General features: G+C 40.2%; 1 protein-coding gene across 2 annotated transcripts in view; it reads left to right on the top strand.

Moving 5' to 3' along the window:
• GRIK2 (glutamate ionotropic receptor kainate type subunit 2) overlaps positions 1-15,474 on the top strand; it is a 436,288-nt gene extending 420,814 nt beyond the window's left edge. Inside the window, exons 17-18 of one of the 2 annotated variants that reach the window (XM_081904608.1) lie at positions 4,777-4,954; positions 13,081-13,197. In XM_081904608.1, the coding sequence (XP_081760734.1) occupies positions 4,777-4,954; positions 13,081-13,094 (192 nt within the window). In that variant the 3' untranslated portion in view covers positions 13,095-13,197. Of the gene's footprint in view, positions 1-4,776; positions 4,955-13,080 lie in introns of both variants that reach the window. The other variant, XM_081904609.1, reaches the window with a different exon arrangement.
• Positions 15,475-15,735: the final 261 nt, after the last annotated feature.

Here is a 15,735-nt window from a genome sequence, read left to right as displayed (position 1 = left end):
TTTATAATTGCTTCTGTTAGCAAACAACCCGTTCCTTGGTTGTAACATTATGTTGGCACTTAGAGGCCATTGACTAAGCAATTTGAGAAACCAAACCCACGTTAAACAATTTCCAATCTGTTTATTGTTAATATAACTGATTTGATGTGGTGTGGATTAACGCCTACATAGTGCACATACAACTGCATGACAAAGAAGTGGATGCCATACTTTTAACACAGAGAGCCTGTGTGGTGCTGTGTGTTTGACAAGGAGAGCGGTGCTCAAATTTCTACACAGCCATGAAATGAAGGGGTTACCTTGGGGTTACCTAAAGGGACCCCTGACTGCTAAGTCCAGTCGCAGATGACTCTGGGGTTGTGGCGCTCATCTTGCTTTACTGGTTGAGGGAGCCGCCGTTTGTCCGCAGACAGCTTCCGGGTCATGTAGCAGCTGTTTCTGGTGAACCAGAGCAGTGCACGGAAACACCGTTTAACTTCTCACCGGAGTGGTACCTATTTATCTACTTGTACTTTGACGTGCTTTCAAACTGCTAGGTTGGCAGGAGCTGGGACCAAACAACGGGAGCTCACCCTGTCATGGGGATTCGAACCGCCAACCTTCTGATTGGCAAGCCCTAGGCTCTGTGGTTTAGACCACAGCACCACCCGCGTGCCTTACCTTGGGTTAGACATTCTCTAATAGTCAAGGCTACTTTGCAAGGGAAACATGCCCAATGCTTTGAGCACCTTGAAGAAGGACACAATAAAAGCACAATAATAGGTAAGATATCAGCAGTGGTTTGGTTTGTCAGGTGCTAGCATCCAGGCAGGTGGATCACTGTTGCTTACCAGGAATGAGAGGAGCAACAGCAAAGCAACAGGGAGGAGCTCAGCACCCGTGGCGCCAATCCAGCATTCCTATCAGTGTATTTGCACTGCCCTGGTCTCCCTGTTATCCTCTTCCTCCCAGTAAGCAGTAGCAGCCTAGTTTCCTAACTAGTGTAGCAGTTCAACCCCACCCTGCAATCTGCTTTTCAAATATTGAAATCATGCTTTCTCAGCTTTAAAAAAAGACCACAAAACCTACTAACCCACAGATTGATTTATTTTTACTATCTAGCCTGCTAAGTCACATATAAGGATAGACAGGTATGTCAGTTCTGGTTTCTCTCAGCTTCTTATTTTACCAACAAAAATTAAACAGCATTTCAGTACCTATTTCTCAGAATATACATATATTTGTATGCAGTTTTGGGTAAAACACACATTTGGGCAAGCCATGTACCCTAGTATAATGCATTTTTGCAACTTGTTTTCAATAATATATGCATTTTTACACACACTTTCCCCTAAAATACACATTTACTTTTTGGTTGATGAACTGCATCAACAAATTTGAAGAAGTGCAAATTTCAAAGGATAGGTGAGTCTCTGTTTGCATACTGTTTGGGGAATTGCAAATTAAGTTTACACTAAAATGCAAACTGAACTGAATTCCCCCCCCCCCCTTCGTTCCTGTTTGTAGCCATATCTATGTTAGACAGTGGCACACTGGGCAGCCTGAAGGAGATTTTAAAAATTCTAATTCCCAATTACAAATGCTTCTCAGCTTGGTTGCCTCAAAGTAATTCTTTCTTGCTACGTGTGGGCAAGTGAGGGTTAGTACGAGACTAGGCTATAATAACCTTTTATTCATGTAATATAGATTTACCCAGGCAGAAGTTCACATTTGGACACCTAGCTTGAACTGCCCTGGGGAAAGAAGAGATGATCTGCTTTCTGTGCCCATTGAGTAGCATGTTAAGAACATACAGCAAAATATAGAGAGCAGATCCCAAGGCCCAAATTAACTTACACAGGAAGGTGGCGGGTCTGAGAAGCTGAGCAAACAGACGGTACTAAAGGCAAAGTTCTAGGCCTTGCTGACAAATTAAAACTTGAAAAATCACCAAGTCCAAGTTGGTATCCATTTGAGAGCGCTTTAAGAACTCAAATGGTAAATTGCCTTGCGTCCCTATCAGACAAAAGGGTGATGTAGTATATTAAAGCTACAAAAAAATATATGTAAATATGGCTCTAAGATCAGCTTCCATACCAAAAGATTAGAAAGTGACCAACATAAAGCAATTTAAAAAGAGGGATACAGATGGAATCTAGCAAATTAGAGGCCAGCTAGCTTAAATTTGTTCCTGGAAAATTGACAAAAAGCATTTTCAAAGATAGAATTAGGAAGCATATAAAAGGTCTTGCTGAAGCAGAACCAGAATGGCTTCTTCAATGGTAAGTCATGTTTCATTAACCTTTCAGAGATCTTTGAGAGTATCAACAAGCATCTAGATAGAGGTGAGCCTGGTGACATTGTACTTGGACTTCCAAAAACCTTCAACAATGTTCCTCATCAAAGACTCTTCAGAAAGCTTAGCAGTCATGGAGTAAGAGGAGAGATCCTCTGATGGATCATTAACAGGTTAAGGAAAGGAAAGGAAAGAACAGTTCATTCTCCCAATGCAGAGATGTAAAAAGTGGGTTCCCCTGAGAATTAGTATTGAAACCTGTGCTTTTAAACTTCTTCATAATTTATCTAGAATTGAGTAAGCAGTGGGATAATCAAGTTTGCTGATAATACCAAATTATTCAAAATGATCTCTCCAAACTGGGTGAATGGGCAGTAAAATGGCAAATTCAGTGTAAACAACTGTAAAGTGATGCACATGGAGTGATACATCCTAATTTAACTTACGCTTGTGAAGTCTGAACTGGTGATAGCTGACCAGGAATGAGACCTTAAGGTTGTAGTAGATAGATTGATGAAGATGATGTTGACACAGTTTGTGGCAGCTGTGAAATAAAGGCAAATTCCATGTTAGGGATCATTAGAAAAGGAATTGAAAATAAACCGCTGAGATCATAATGCAATTATACATATCCATGTTGTGACCAAACTCTGGGAGCATGGTGTACTCATTGTCATGCTGGAATTCTGGGAGTTCCAGCTTTTGGTTTCTTGTCCTTATTAGTAAAAGGATATTGAAGAATGGAACTAGAAAAAAATGCAGCAAAGTCTGCTTCTCATTCATTTCATATTTCAGGAAAGTTATTTCTGAATAAGAATAATTATTTCATACTGCAGTTTAGAAAATCCACTCAATATATGTATGAGCAAGAGCATTGTTCCTAGTCAAGAGCATGAAGTCCTCTAAATCTTAAATTCTCAAGCATGAACTCAATGAATAACCTTAGGCTAGCTACTGTTTCTCCCATCTGTAACATGATGGTACTGTTAAAATCTTCTGAGATATAGAAGGGTTTTGAGCTATACAAATGCCAAGTATTGTTATTGTTCCCATTGTAACTATCAGTACTGAACTAACTGCTTGCTCCGTAGTGTCTGATAAATAAACCAAATTGTATTCTTTTAAACCTCCTGGGGACTCACTTCAGCTTAATGTACTGTTTCCTGTCTCAGATGTGACTACATTCTCTGCAGCTGCAAAGAAAGAAGTTGCTTACTGTTGTTCTGAGAACAGAATTGGGTGCTACATTGTCTTACAGCAATCTGTTTAGCAGGTGTACCACAAACGAAGTTAAAAACATAAGTTACTGTCACTCTTGCACATACAGTAGTACATATGTGGGTGGTCCTTCTGCCTGGTTCCTTAGCGTGGTTTTTCCAATGGTGTGCCTAGTGACTCTTTATAAAGGCTTGATTGATAAAGAGTCAGTTCTCAACACAAAATGAGGAGAGATTCTATGAAGCTTCCTTGTTTTATATTATCAGCCTAATCTATAACATACATGAGAAAACTCCATCACGGATTTAAGAAATATTGACCCCTATTTATATAGCATTGCAGTTTAGCATTCATAAATAGACTGCTGATATATGCTGTGAAATACCAATATTTTGCAGGCAGCATAGGAGCTTTTAACCCTAGTGCAAGATATGCTTCTCTGTTTATATTAGCGGCACAGAAAGAGCCAAGCATTAAAAAAATTACGTATTGCTTAGGCAGAGCTAAATATTGCTGAAGAGCTTCTTAAGTGAAGTAGGATTTCCCAAGAAAGGTTTTTACATTATTATTTTTTTAGGTTTCTCAGCATGTTGTAGCATTACATTTCAAAAGAGAATGCCTCTGTCCAACGCAGTCCATAAATGTCTATGATTTTCTCAACATCACTCCCGTAAATTAGAAAATATTAAGCTTAGTAGTAGCACCATAAATTGTCACACAACACATCTAAAGATACAAAAGACTTTAACTTTTACAGGCATATCTCATATTCTCTCAGTCTTGCTTTAAATGGGGATAAAACGTGGCCCGTTGAGTGAACTGGAATCTTTTCTTAGATGTGCATCTTGAAGCAGACAGAGAATTGTTTTTTACACTGTCCCATTATTTATTACTCTGCCACCACATGGATCTAGCTATATTTTCATAATGGCTTTATGGTTGCCCTTGTGGAATGTGAAAGACTTTGGCACTTTCCTGTGAGAAAATACACTACCCATCATTAATGCAGCCAGGAGCACACTTGAGAATATGGAAGAACTTCAGAGAGGAAAAAAAAGTTTAATCCAGAACCTAAGAAAACTGCCATAACCACCACATCGTCTTTTACTTGTTCAGTCTAATCTCCATCTTTTCTGGATAGAGCTGCATGTATGGCCCTGGAAGCATTAGTGTCCTCGTCACTCTGCTTTGTCAAGAGAGAGAGAGAGAAAAAAAAAGATGGGCTGTGTGTCTTCTACCCACTGATGCACCACAGCCCAAACTGTTTCATTATCTTCCCCCAGTGGCCTCACATACATGTTGAAAGGAGAGATGACAGAATGAAACCTTGTGGAATCCCGCATGAAAGAGAGACCACGGGGCAGGTGAGCAATTGCCCAGTATCATCCTCTGAGATCTCTCTGAGGGGGAAGAATGGAACTACACAAGTGCAGTCCCACCAACCCCAACCTAGATCTACAGGTGAGTCAGCTAAGGTCTTCAGTTGATCAAAAGTTGTCCAGCAGTGACAAATCCTTGTGCATCAGTCAGTAAGAGGAGCTTACCAACTAATGGCATCAATTTAGCTGCCTTGCACTCTAATGTTGACATCAGAAGACGCCAGGTATAGCCAAAGTTTCCTTGCCACAGCTTTCCTCCTCACATATAACACTTAGTAAAAGAAAGTCAGAGACTGGAAACCGGCAGACCAGAAAATTAATGTACATAGTTCTCTAGGAATTGGTCTAGTATCTTCCAATGGAGAAAATGTGGTGTCTTATTCTCCTTTGCAAAGCTTTGGCAGGGTGTAGGAAAAAGGGTCCTAAAACATTCTGGAATATCCAATGATAGCTTAGAATATCTCCCTGAAGGTCATGAGCCAATGATCCACAATCACATTAAAACACAACTAGAAAGTTATCTGAACTAGTCAGGAATCGATCTCCTGTTACTTCTTCTTGGTAAGGATCATTGCAGCTTCCCCAGGTTGTCAAACATCTGCAGGCCTGAACATTGTGGCTGTAGCAAAACTATTTTGTTGTGGAGGTGGGTTTCTTCCATTAATATTATATGGATTAAGAGGGTAGTCAAATTTTTCAGTTACTTTGCCTCATAGTACAGTCAAATTTCAAGGGGATAAGAAAAACCTTAAGTGAAATAGTTGTATAATTTTTGAAACGCCCAAAAGAGTATCAGCCCATATCTCATGAAGATTTGTTTGGTTCATTGTTAGTGCTGGAATAGAAAGTGACGTCTTTGATTGTTTAGAAATGTAGGATGGGTCCATCTACACAACACATTCTTTGGCTCTCAGATATGCTCTTTCAGTGCTTCTAATTCCCACATTTGGTAAATTCTTTAGACTATCTGTCAGATCACCTGACATTATGAAAATGGGCATCAGTGTTCTAAAACATAAATGCAGCTGATACAGATACAGTAGTTATCAAACCTACAAAATCCTACAAAGCAAAACTAATTTTTGGCACTCACACGTGCCAAGTTTTTCCTTACATTCCATGGTTCACATCAGATATGGTATATCTTCTATTTAAATATTGCCTTAGGGTCCATTTCTGCCTTTGGGTTTAAAGACCTAGACTGACAGCTCCAAACTCTCTCTCCCTGTTAAATATCCTTGGGGAAATGGTATTTGGAAGTAGAAGCTGATTAGAAAGGAGGCTAAGGCCAGGACTGTACATCTATTCCCAGTCAACTTGGAAAAAAAAGGAAGGAAGGAAGATGAAAAGCACTTTGATTGACGTGTCCTGGTAGATGTTAGAACATTGACCCATAACATCAGCTATAAGCTGCAGGATTACTGCCATTACTGTGTTAAGAAATTTTAACAAGGCTTCAAATAATATCTGACATGCAAGGCTGGAGGTAATGAACTTCTGAACAAATCCTGTAGATTCATACTAGATTTTGACAGTCAATTTTGTGTGAACTCCATCAAAGTAAAGAGGAGACAGATGTTAAACAGAGCAAACAATTGGAATATGTTTCTCTAAGAAAACCAGAGGAGGAAATAATAGCAGGCCAATTCAGAATTAAAGCAAGAGACAGAAGCACGGGAAATCCTTGCTAGATTCCCCCCTTTCATGTAATATCTACTAGGCAAGATATGTGTTTTGTTAATTTTCTTTGTAAGTGAATGTTGAACTAGAAATACTACTTATAATATAAACAAAATGCACAAATATCTTAATAATGTTTATCATATACAAGGCACAATAGAAATCATTGAGGTGGCATCTAACACTTGCAATATTAAATACAGTGGTACCTCGGGTTACAGACGCTTCAGGTTACAGAATCTTCTAACCCAGAAATAGTACCTCGGGTTAAGAACTTTGCTTCAGGATGAAAACAGAAATTGCGTGCTGGCGGCGCGGCGGCAGTGGGAGGCCCTGTTAGCTAAAGTGGTACCTCAGAACAGTTTCAGGTTAAGAACGGACCTCCAGAACGAATTAAGTTCTTAACCTGAGGTACCACTGTAGAATATAGTTGGTAAAGCATTTTAAATGATGGAAATGCTACTGGTGGGAATGCCCAATCACAACTAATCATTGGAGGCAAAAAAAGCATAGATATTTAATAATGATAATGCAAGGAAACAAAAATGGGATTAAAGTCAGTTTTTAAATTTAGAAGTATAAGGTATAAGCCCTCTAAAATATACACACACTACAAATATTATTAAATTTGTTGATTTGTGTCTGTCCATATGAAACTCTCCCCTTTTCCAGCTGTAGATATTAACCTATCAAGTGACTCGTGGAACACACAGTTGTGGTGCATTCAGTCACTCCACTTCCCTGTTCACTCAGTGTGAGAGACGTGTAAAAACCATTGTATGTGTGTATCAGCTAGGTGTGCATGAGATCTACATGTTCAAAAAACCACTTCACAGAATAACATGATCCTTGCTGTGTGTACAGAGCTGCCATGACACTGCAACAAATAGGGAAGACTTAGTCTGTCAGACAGTCCAGTGTGCCAGAAAATCCAGTTCATTGGGCAGCAACTTGAGCAAAGAGAGGGAAAACAATGAAAACTTGACACCTAATCTATATGAATCACCAACGCTCTTGGCTGGAATGGAAGGAAGGACATGGAGTCAAGGGTTATGGAGTTGCAGGAACAAGCGAAAGGGAATAGTAACACAAGATGGGTAACTCTCCCATCAGTCTGACCGATGATCCTTCACCAATTGTAACATGCTTTATGTTACCCTACAGATGCTGGATTCGATACCTGGTAGCAGTCATTGCATTTGTGCTGTTAGACCTACCACGGTAAATGTCAAGATCCACCACCTTCCTCTTCTTTTAAATATTAGCCTTTTCTAGCTCAGCAGTCACTAGAGAAGTAGGAAGTGTGCTGGCCTTGGATCTAAAAGATCCAAGCTAAAGATCCAAGCTAGGATCAAACTGCTGTTGGGGGATGTTTCCCCTTGTATGCTCTCAGGCAAGAAGTGTAAGCAGTCGTCTCTTTTCCCTGATCTGCTCTGGCCCCTTCCTGCCCTCCCTTTTAAAGGACTCATGCCAGTACATAAAGATACTCTGTTCCAGCACCAGACTGCCACAGCTCAGTGGTAGAGCACCTGCTTTTTAGCATGCACAAGGTCCCAGGTTCATTCTCCAGATAGGACAGGGGGAAGACTCCCAGTCTCGAGAGGTGCTACCAGTCAGTGTGGACAATGCAGTCTGATATTCCTAAGACATTCTCATTAATGATATAGATTTCTCCTTTTTCATAGAAGACACAGTTGTTATGGCTACTGTTGCCTCTGCAGAGATGTTAAAGAATTACAGCTAGAGGGAAACCACTTTCATCTTTTGTGTGTGTGTGTGTGTGTGTGTGTGTGTGTGTGTGTGTGTGTGTGGAGAGAGAGAGAGAGAGAGAGAGAGAGAGAGAGAGAGAGAGAGAGAGCTGAGCACCAGGCCAGCTGTGTGTGGGCTAAGGGCATGCATTGATATTGCTGATTAAAACTTTAGTGCGAGCTCCTTTATGCTGATTATAAATGAACGACTAACGCTTCATTTTACTGTAGCAATTTTAACATGCTAATGGCCAAAGAATGTTAAAATTATCTGCTATCTGATTACATCTTGAGTGACTTTCAGGCAACATTTACTTTCTGGAAGCATAACAGGAAGCCAGTTGCTGTTTTATAGCACTTATCAAAATTCAATAAAGGTTGGTTTTCTTGTAACCTCATTGTAGTATAGAAGGGAAGTAAAGGGCAAAAGGTTATTTCATCTAGACTAAATGGAAGGGGGAGTATTGTACATATTCACAAAGCTCAAGTTACAGACGGATTTCTGATGCTCCACCTGCCAACCTTTTGGAGTTATTCTAACAATAATGCAGTTTGAAAGGCAAATTGAAGTTGTCAAAAAGATTTGATTACATTGTTAGACATCTTCTCCAAAAATAGTCTTAAGTTGCCTGTCTCATAAAACATTTCAGAAAATATTTTCTCATTCTCTATGCTTCTGTACTGAATATTAACCATAATGTGGTGGGGTTTTTTTTAAAAAAAAGAAATTTCATTCTGTAGATAGGCAAAATCAGTTAATAGAAGGTAATGGAGACTCCGCTTTATAATCTTCAGCTTGTGGCTTTCGATCTGTGAAACCATTTGCCGTTTTTTGTTTTTAAGATAATACCCCATTTCCAAAACTCTATGTATAACATTGTTGGCACTAATTCACCTAAGAATCAAGCTATATCTCTATAATGATCATTATCTAAGAAATATGTAGCTTCCTAAGAGTAATAGATCAGTAGCTAGAGTTTGTCGTCTATATAATTGTAAGGTAGAGGTAAAGGGACCCCTGACCATTAGGTCCAGTCGTGACCGACTCTGGGGTTGCGGTGCTCATCTTGCTTTATTGGCCAAGGGAGCCAGCGTACAGCTTCCAGGTCATGTGGCCAGCATGACTAAGCCGCTTCTGGCAAACCAGAGCAGTGCACAGAAACGCCGTTTACCTTCCCGCCAGAGCGGTGCCTATATATCTACTTGCACTTTGACGTGCTTTCAAACTGCTTGGTTGGCAGGAGCTGGGACCGAGCAACGGGAGCTCACTCCGTCGCGGGGATTTGAACCGCTGACCTTCTGATCGGCAAGTCCTAGGCTCTGTGGTTAAAACCCACAGCGCCACTCGCATCCCTCTATATAATTATACAAAGAAGCTATTTCCATAATAGCTTCTTTGTATAATTATATACTTATTCCATGCAATCTTAATCATGTCTTCTCAGAAGTAAGATCTGCTGAATTCAGTGGGATCCGTGCCCGGATTAGGGTTGAAGCCTCATATAGTTACTTTAGGATTGTTCTTATTTGAGACCTTCCAAGTCCAAGCTCCAGTGCTCAGGTGGAATACTGCACCGGTGCCACTTTCTTCCATCTTAGAGGAAGCAGGCACCACCTGCACAGTCCATCATATTCAAAACTTCCTGTGACATGGAACACAATGGGGAAGTGTGGTCAAAGCACTTGAACAGGGCTGTGCATGCTCATGAAACTACCTGACTGCATGCCATAACCAAGGGGGTTGGGATGCAAATGTTAACATTTGCTCTGAAGAAAGTGGGTTTATTCTATGGCTTTTGTTGCCACACGGCTAAGTATATAACAAAATATACTTCAACATGCTATATATTTAAGATCTATTACTGTAGATGAAGCTTGGATTTTGTAAGCATAGATCTCTGACTCTTCTGGTTACCGCTGGAAACGTCTCTTCTCCAAAATCCAAACATTCCCTCCCACATGTAGCTTGGCTTGTTCTGTTCTGTAACGCTGCTCTACTATGAATTAAACTTTATACCCCACATTTTGACTTCTAGATGTTTCCAGTGGCCTGTATGTCATATTCAATGGTGTTTTTGCCAAATTTCAGTAGACCCCGCTTGCCTACTACTTTGCAAATTAATCTGGTTTAGATTGCGTAACTGAGACAACTGTGTAAATTGGTAATTTGTGGGTTTTTTGGTTCTCATATTCCTTTAAATGAATATGGCAGGATTAATATTAGGTAATTTGGTTTTATAATCATAACCGAGTCTCTATCTGGATGGGTGTGTGGCTAGAATCCTCTGGCAGAGTTTCCTCTTCCTAGGACCAAACTAGATGTTTGTAAGGGCTAACTTCCACTGGTCCTGGGAAAACCTGCTCTTTATTGCTGAATCAGAGCAAACGACAATGGTTTTGCCCCAATTCAGTGGTAAAGAGTGGGTTTTCCCAGGGAAATCGAATGGGGAAATGGAAAACCTCTCAAACCTGTGCCTAGAAAGCATGGGGCAAATGGAAAACTGCTTGGGCCCACGCTTTCTGGGTGCGGCTCAAGTGAAGTGTGGATAAGCGCAAAGTGTGCATGAATGTTTGCATGTAGTTCAAACGCTGCCATAGGGAAACTGAACTGGCTCAGAGAAACAGCACTGGGGGAAGGCATGTTGAACCTTTTCCTCCTATGCTGTTTCTTAGTGAGGCTGTCACTTCTGCACCCAACTCATTATTGCACCGAGGAAGAAAACATATAGGCACCATACAGTTACATACATGCTTTCTCGTGCAGGTAAACGTTGCGACTTCCGATAGATCTGCATCAAAACTAGCATGAGGGAATGACTACACTACCCTCTTATTCTGGACTCAAGCATCCTGATCTCTCAGAATATTCTTGAGTTTGCCAGAGCGGTTTGCTGCTTGCATGGGGTCATGTCATGGGTTATGTCACTTGCCTCAGGGTCTCTCTCAAGATATGGATCTCACAAGAGCTGGGGAATATAAGGGTAGAACTGCATGATACCAGTCACTTCATGACAGGCATGATTTTATTTGTCAAATTAAAGGAAGTTACTTATAATCACCCCCTGGCCAGCTCAAAAGTATGGTAAGTATAACAACAACAACAACAACAACAAACAACAACAACAACAACAACTGCCCACCTATGATAATTTCATCAAAATCTTCCTGCCCTTTGGTAATTTTAGAATGTAGTTTCTTTTCTCATTAATTGATGGAGAATAGTTGAAAGGAAGAAATTTTTGGCAGAGGACTAAAGTAAGGTATAAGATTCTTCAGAGCACTGGGCTGTGCTAATGTATTATAAACCTGCTTGTCTGACAATAGGATTGAGTGTATTATGAGAACATGGAGGTTCATACCCTTCAGCCCCAACAAAAGGGACCAGTTCAAGCATTACAGGTTTTTCAGGTGGCATTTGTAAGGTAACTCCAGGTGGTGTACACCTGAAAATGTAAAGGATGAGTGTGTCACGCACATATATTTTTCACTTTGCTTGTCATGCGCTGTGATGAGCTGCAGGTCCCTCAGTCCCTTTGCTCAGTGTGTGCCTAATGTGTGGAGGGATCTTGGACAGAATGGACATAGCTGCTCATGTCATTTTGTACTTAGAGCTCTAGGTCAGCAGTTTGAGATACAGAAATAGGGAAAATATATAATTGTTACTGCTCTGCAACGAGGCTTCCAGCAACCCACACCAGATATGAACTGTCTGACATAGGTGTGTCTTATTGCTTCCTTCTCAGTCTTAAGTTGACTCACTTCCTTTATAAACAAATACCTTAGTATTCTAAATCAAATGAATTCAGCACAAAATACTGTTGCATATTGTAATTTGCCTTTTACAAGTGTGATGACCATCTACTGCACCACTGCATCTATGTTCAACTGTAATTTCTTGTTACTATTGTTTACTATGTACTTAGTACCACTTGACATGGAATTAACATTGTGACTTAGAAATTGATTAAGAATAAATGGATATTATTTTGAAAACGCAAAACAGCATAATTTGAAGGCATTTCTCAAAGAGCAAATGAGGCTAACCTGCATGCTCATTGCTTTATGATTCTTGCAATATCAGTTGATGAGTTGCTTTCACTGCGGGGTATGAGGGGCACACCGAGAGATCACTTGTACATTTCAAACACAATATTTTAAATAAAATAATTCAGCTGTGATTCATTCAGTCATCGCATCATTAAGCTATCAAGTGATCTACATGCATGTATGAATGATCTATTCTGACATAACTTTTTTTTTAATGCAGTGTTAATCATTAGACACTACTTTCAAAAGAAAGGGTTTTCAGTAAACCAGAACAGCTTGACATATATATATAACTGTATGAGACGCGTATTTAAAAGATGACAATTTTGTTATGAGATTATGGCAGCAGCATAGAAAACTTTTGTGCACTGACAAGACCATATTAGCCAAGATTCTCGGTGATACGGCCAGATATTTTCACTGTGGTCCATAGACTTGGGTTGTTAATGAAACGGAGAAGCCTATATTGCCAAGCCATGGACAAACATGGCTGGCCCAGACTTCAGCTAAAAATAAGAATAATGGGCATGTCTTACAAGGTTTGTGGAAATTAATGGGGAGGAGGGAATAACAGACACCTTTCCACTATTCCTCTCTCAATCATATGGTAAGAAGTCCTGAAGCACATTTTAATTTTGATATTGAAGTATCAATGCATTAATAATAACAATAATAATAATTCTTACTTTCTTTCCACATTTTTTTTTTGTTCTTTTGCAAACTTCCCCTGTAGAGGTCCTTCTGTAGTGCCATGGTGGAGGAGCTGAGGATGTCTCTGAAGTGTCAACGTCGGTTAAAACACAAACCACAGGCTCCTGTTATTGTGAAAACAGAAGAAGTTATCAACATGCACACATTTAATGACAGAAGGTTGCCAGGTAAAGAAACCATGGCATAGAGCTGGGAGGCCAAGCAACCCCAAGCACAAACTGATGTCTTTTCCCTTTCCCCCTTTTTATTTTTCCCCCCAAACCAACTTTTGCGAGAATGTTTCCTGTGGAAATATGCAAGCTGTTCAAAAATAAAATGAGTTACCTCATGCCGCTGTGTCTATGAACTAGAGACTCTGTGATCTAAGCAGGTGCAAAGGCCAGACTCGAATCACAAGCGTCGCGGATCAACCAAGTTTATAAGGGGAGGGGAGGGGTGGGGGGTGGGCATTCCACCATTTGTCATGAGTTCCACCATTCCTTAATGAACAAAAGGTTCTATTTGTTTTATGGCTGGCTACAAACGCAGCTGCAGTGAGAACTAGCAGGCTCCTTTTTGAAGTTCATCCGTTGCCAGGGGCTGGAGAAGGAATGAACAGCTAAAGAAACTAACTACCGGAGGAGTCTGTGAAAAATAGTAACTCAGCACTCTAGCGGGGAGAAAAAGAGGCTGCTGTGTACTGCCAAGCACCGAAGATCTTATATTTGCTGGCCAATGTCTACATGATGTTGTTCCAGCTAGCTGATACGAGCTTATTCAGTGGGAAAATCAATGCAACGAAAATGGAGACCTGGAAATAGAAGAATGGACAGATGATGCTTGCCCTGTCTCTTGTGTCACTGACCTGAATAAAAACAAACTTTTAAGTCAAGCAGTAGAAAATTAAATATTTCACCTATACTGGAACTCTGTCGTGAGAGAACCCAAAGAAGGTGGGCTGCGCTTCAGATGACACACAAAGTTTCCCCCAGTTAAAAGGAAAGATGTATCTTATGATGCTTGTCTCTGAGCAATTTCTTCATTGTCTAACTGTGAAGCAAAGACACAATGGAGGCGTGGGGTTTTCTTTCCCCCTTTCTTTTTTTAAATGCCTGAGAGGGTTTGGAAAACTTGTGTTCCTGCTTCGAATTGAACTCACTGGAGCCTGTGGAATTCTCGCTACTGGTGGAAATAGGATGGGTTGTCTAAAAAATGAAAAAGAAAAAGGACAGAATGTGGAGGACTTTGAAACGGACTGCATTTCTCAATACAGTCAACAGTGTTCAAATGAGCAAAACCCTTGAACAATTTTTCCCTCCCCCCAGAAAAGCAAGGGGGAAAAAATGTTCAGGTTTATTTGTGGAAATGCAAGATTTCTATGAAAATAGTTTTTGTATGGAAATTTTTTGTAATACTTTTTAAATCAACACTCTCAAGAACCTGCGTTCCAGTCAGGGGTGTGGTGCCAAGAGTGACTGGTAGTGCGTTCGCACCACCAACGTTTGGTGAAAACTATTTTTATCAAGGTAAAAAATAAAAGGGGGGAATCTTAGAAGAGAACTATTTTCAAGTTAGATAATATAAAATCTAGGTGCACTACCAATACCGCTTACTATACCACACCCCTGGTTTCCACTAGCCTGATAACATACTGTCATGAACTGATGTGTGTAAATGATGAAAGACACAGACCTCTTGACCACATTGTGATAACAGTTGAAGTGCACACAGTTTGCTGTTTGAATCCAATGCACAACATTAAAAAAAACAAAAACAAATCACACACACATTAAAAAAAAAATTGTCAGTTTGTAGTTGTTTTCTGGGTAGGGTGGCTTGGGAATGCTGTGTGATTTGAGAAATGTGTGTGCAGTGCCATCAAAACTGGTACTTGTATTAGAATCTTGTTCTGCAAACACTCACTTACTTCCCATCCTTATTATAAGCAAGAATGTTAGCATCCAAAAAAGTGTGTTCAGGATTGGGGCCTAGCTACCGCACAATGCTTTTGCTACTCTTCCTTTAAAGTACTTTTAAACAATTGGGTACTAGACCTCTGGGAATGAATACCAGTTGCACAATGTGTCCTGCGCAACTTTTGTTAATTTCAGTAAGACATACACAGGAGAAGCACCTGATGATTACCCCCATGGCCCCCCCTTTTTTGAGGGGGGAGTGGAGTTACACCTATGATAATGACATTTAAAGACACACAGATGTTTCAGCTGCCCTTACGGTGCTCAGTCAGATGTGATACCATCCTAATAATTTTAACTTAGTCTTATTGTAAATTTGTATCCTGAAAATAAAATGTATAATGTTGAGATATGTAGGGACACTTGCCTACACCCACAGTTTATAAATATAGCTTTTTATTCCAGAAAAAAATATCATTTCTCTTTTTTTTCTTTTTTAAATAAACAGAATCCAAACACTGTTTTGTATAAACAATGAGTCATCTGTGGATAACAGAAATATTTGTGGATTCATGGCACACTTGGCATTCAAAAGGCTTCTCTGTTAAAATGTTTCACGTTTCCATGGCCCCAAACAAACCAGCCTCCTGAAATGAATGAGAACAATCTTGGTGCCTCCCCTTTCCAGCTGTTCCTTGTGTGGGCATGAGAGGACTTGCCTGAGCAAAAGCTCTGTTGCCCTCAAGGTGCACTTCAAGTGAAAAGCAGGTAAGGCTGCCTGC

This window comes from Podarcis melisellensis (genome assembly GCF_964234715.1).
Source record: "Podarcis melisellensis genome assembly, chromosome: 3".
NCBI classification, from domain to species: Eukaryota; Metazoa; Chordata; class Lepidosauria; order Squamata; family Lacertidae; genus Podarcis; species Podarcis melisellensis.
The sequence above is the reverse complement of the archived record's forward strand: the minus strand, read 5'-3'. Positions and strand labels throughout refer to the sequence as shown.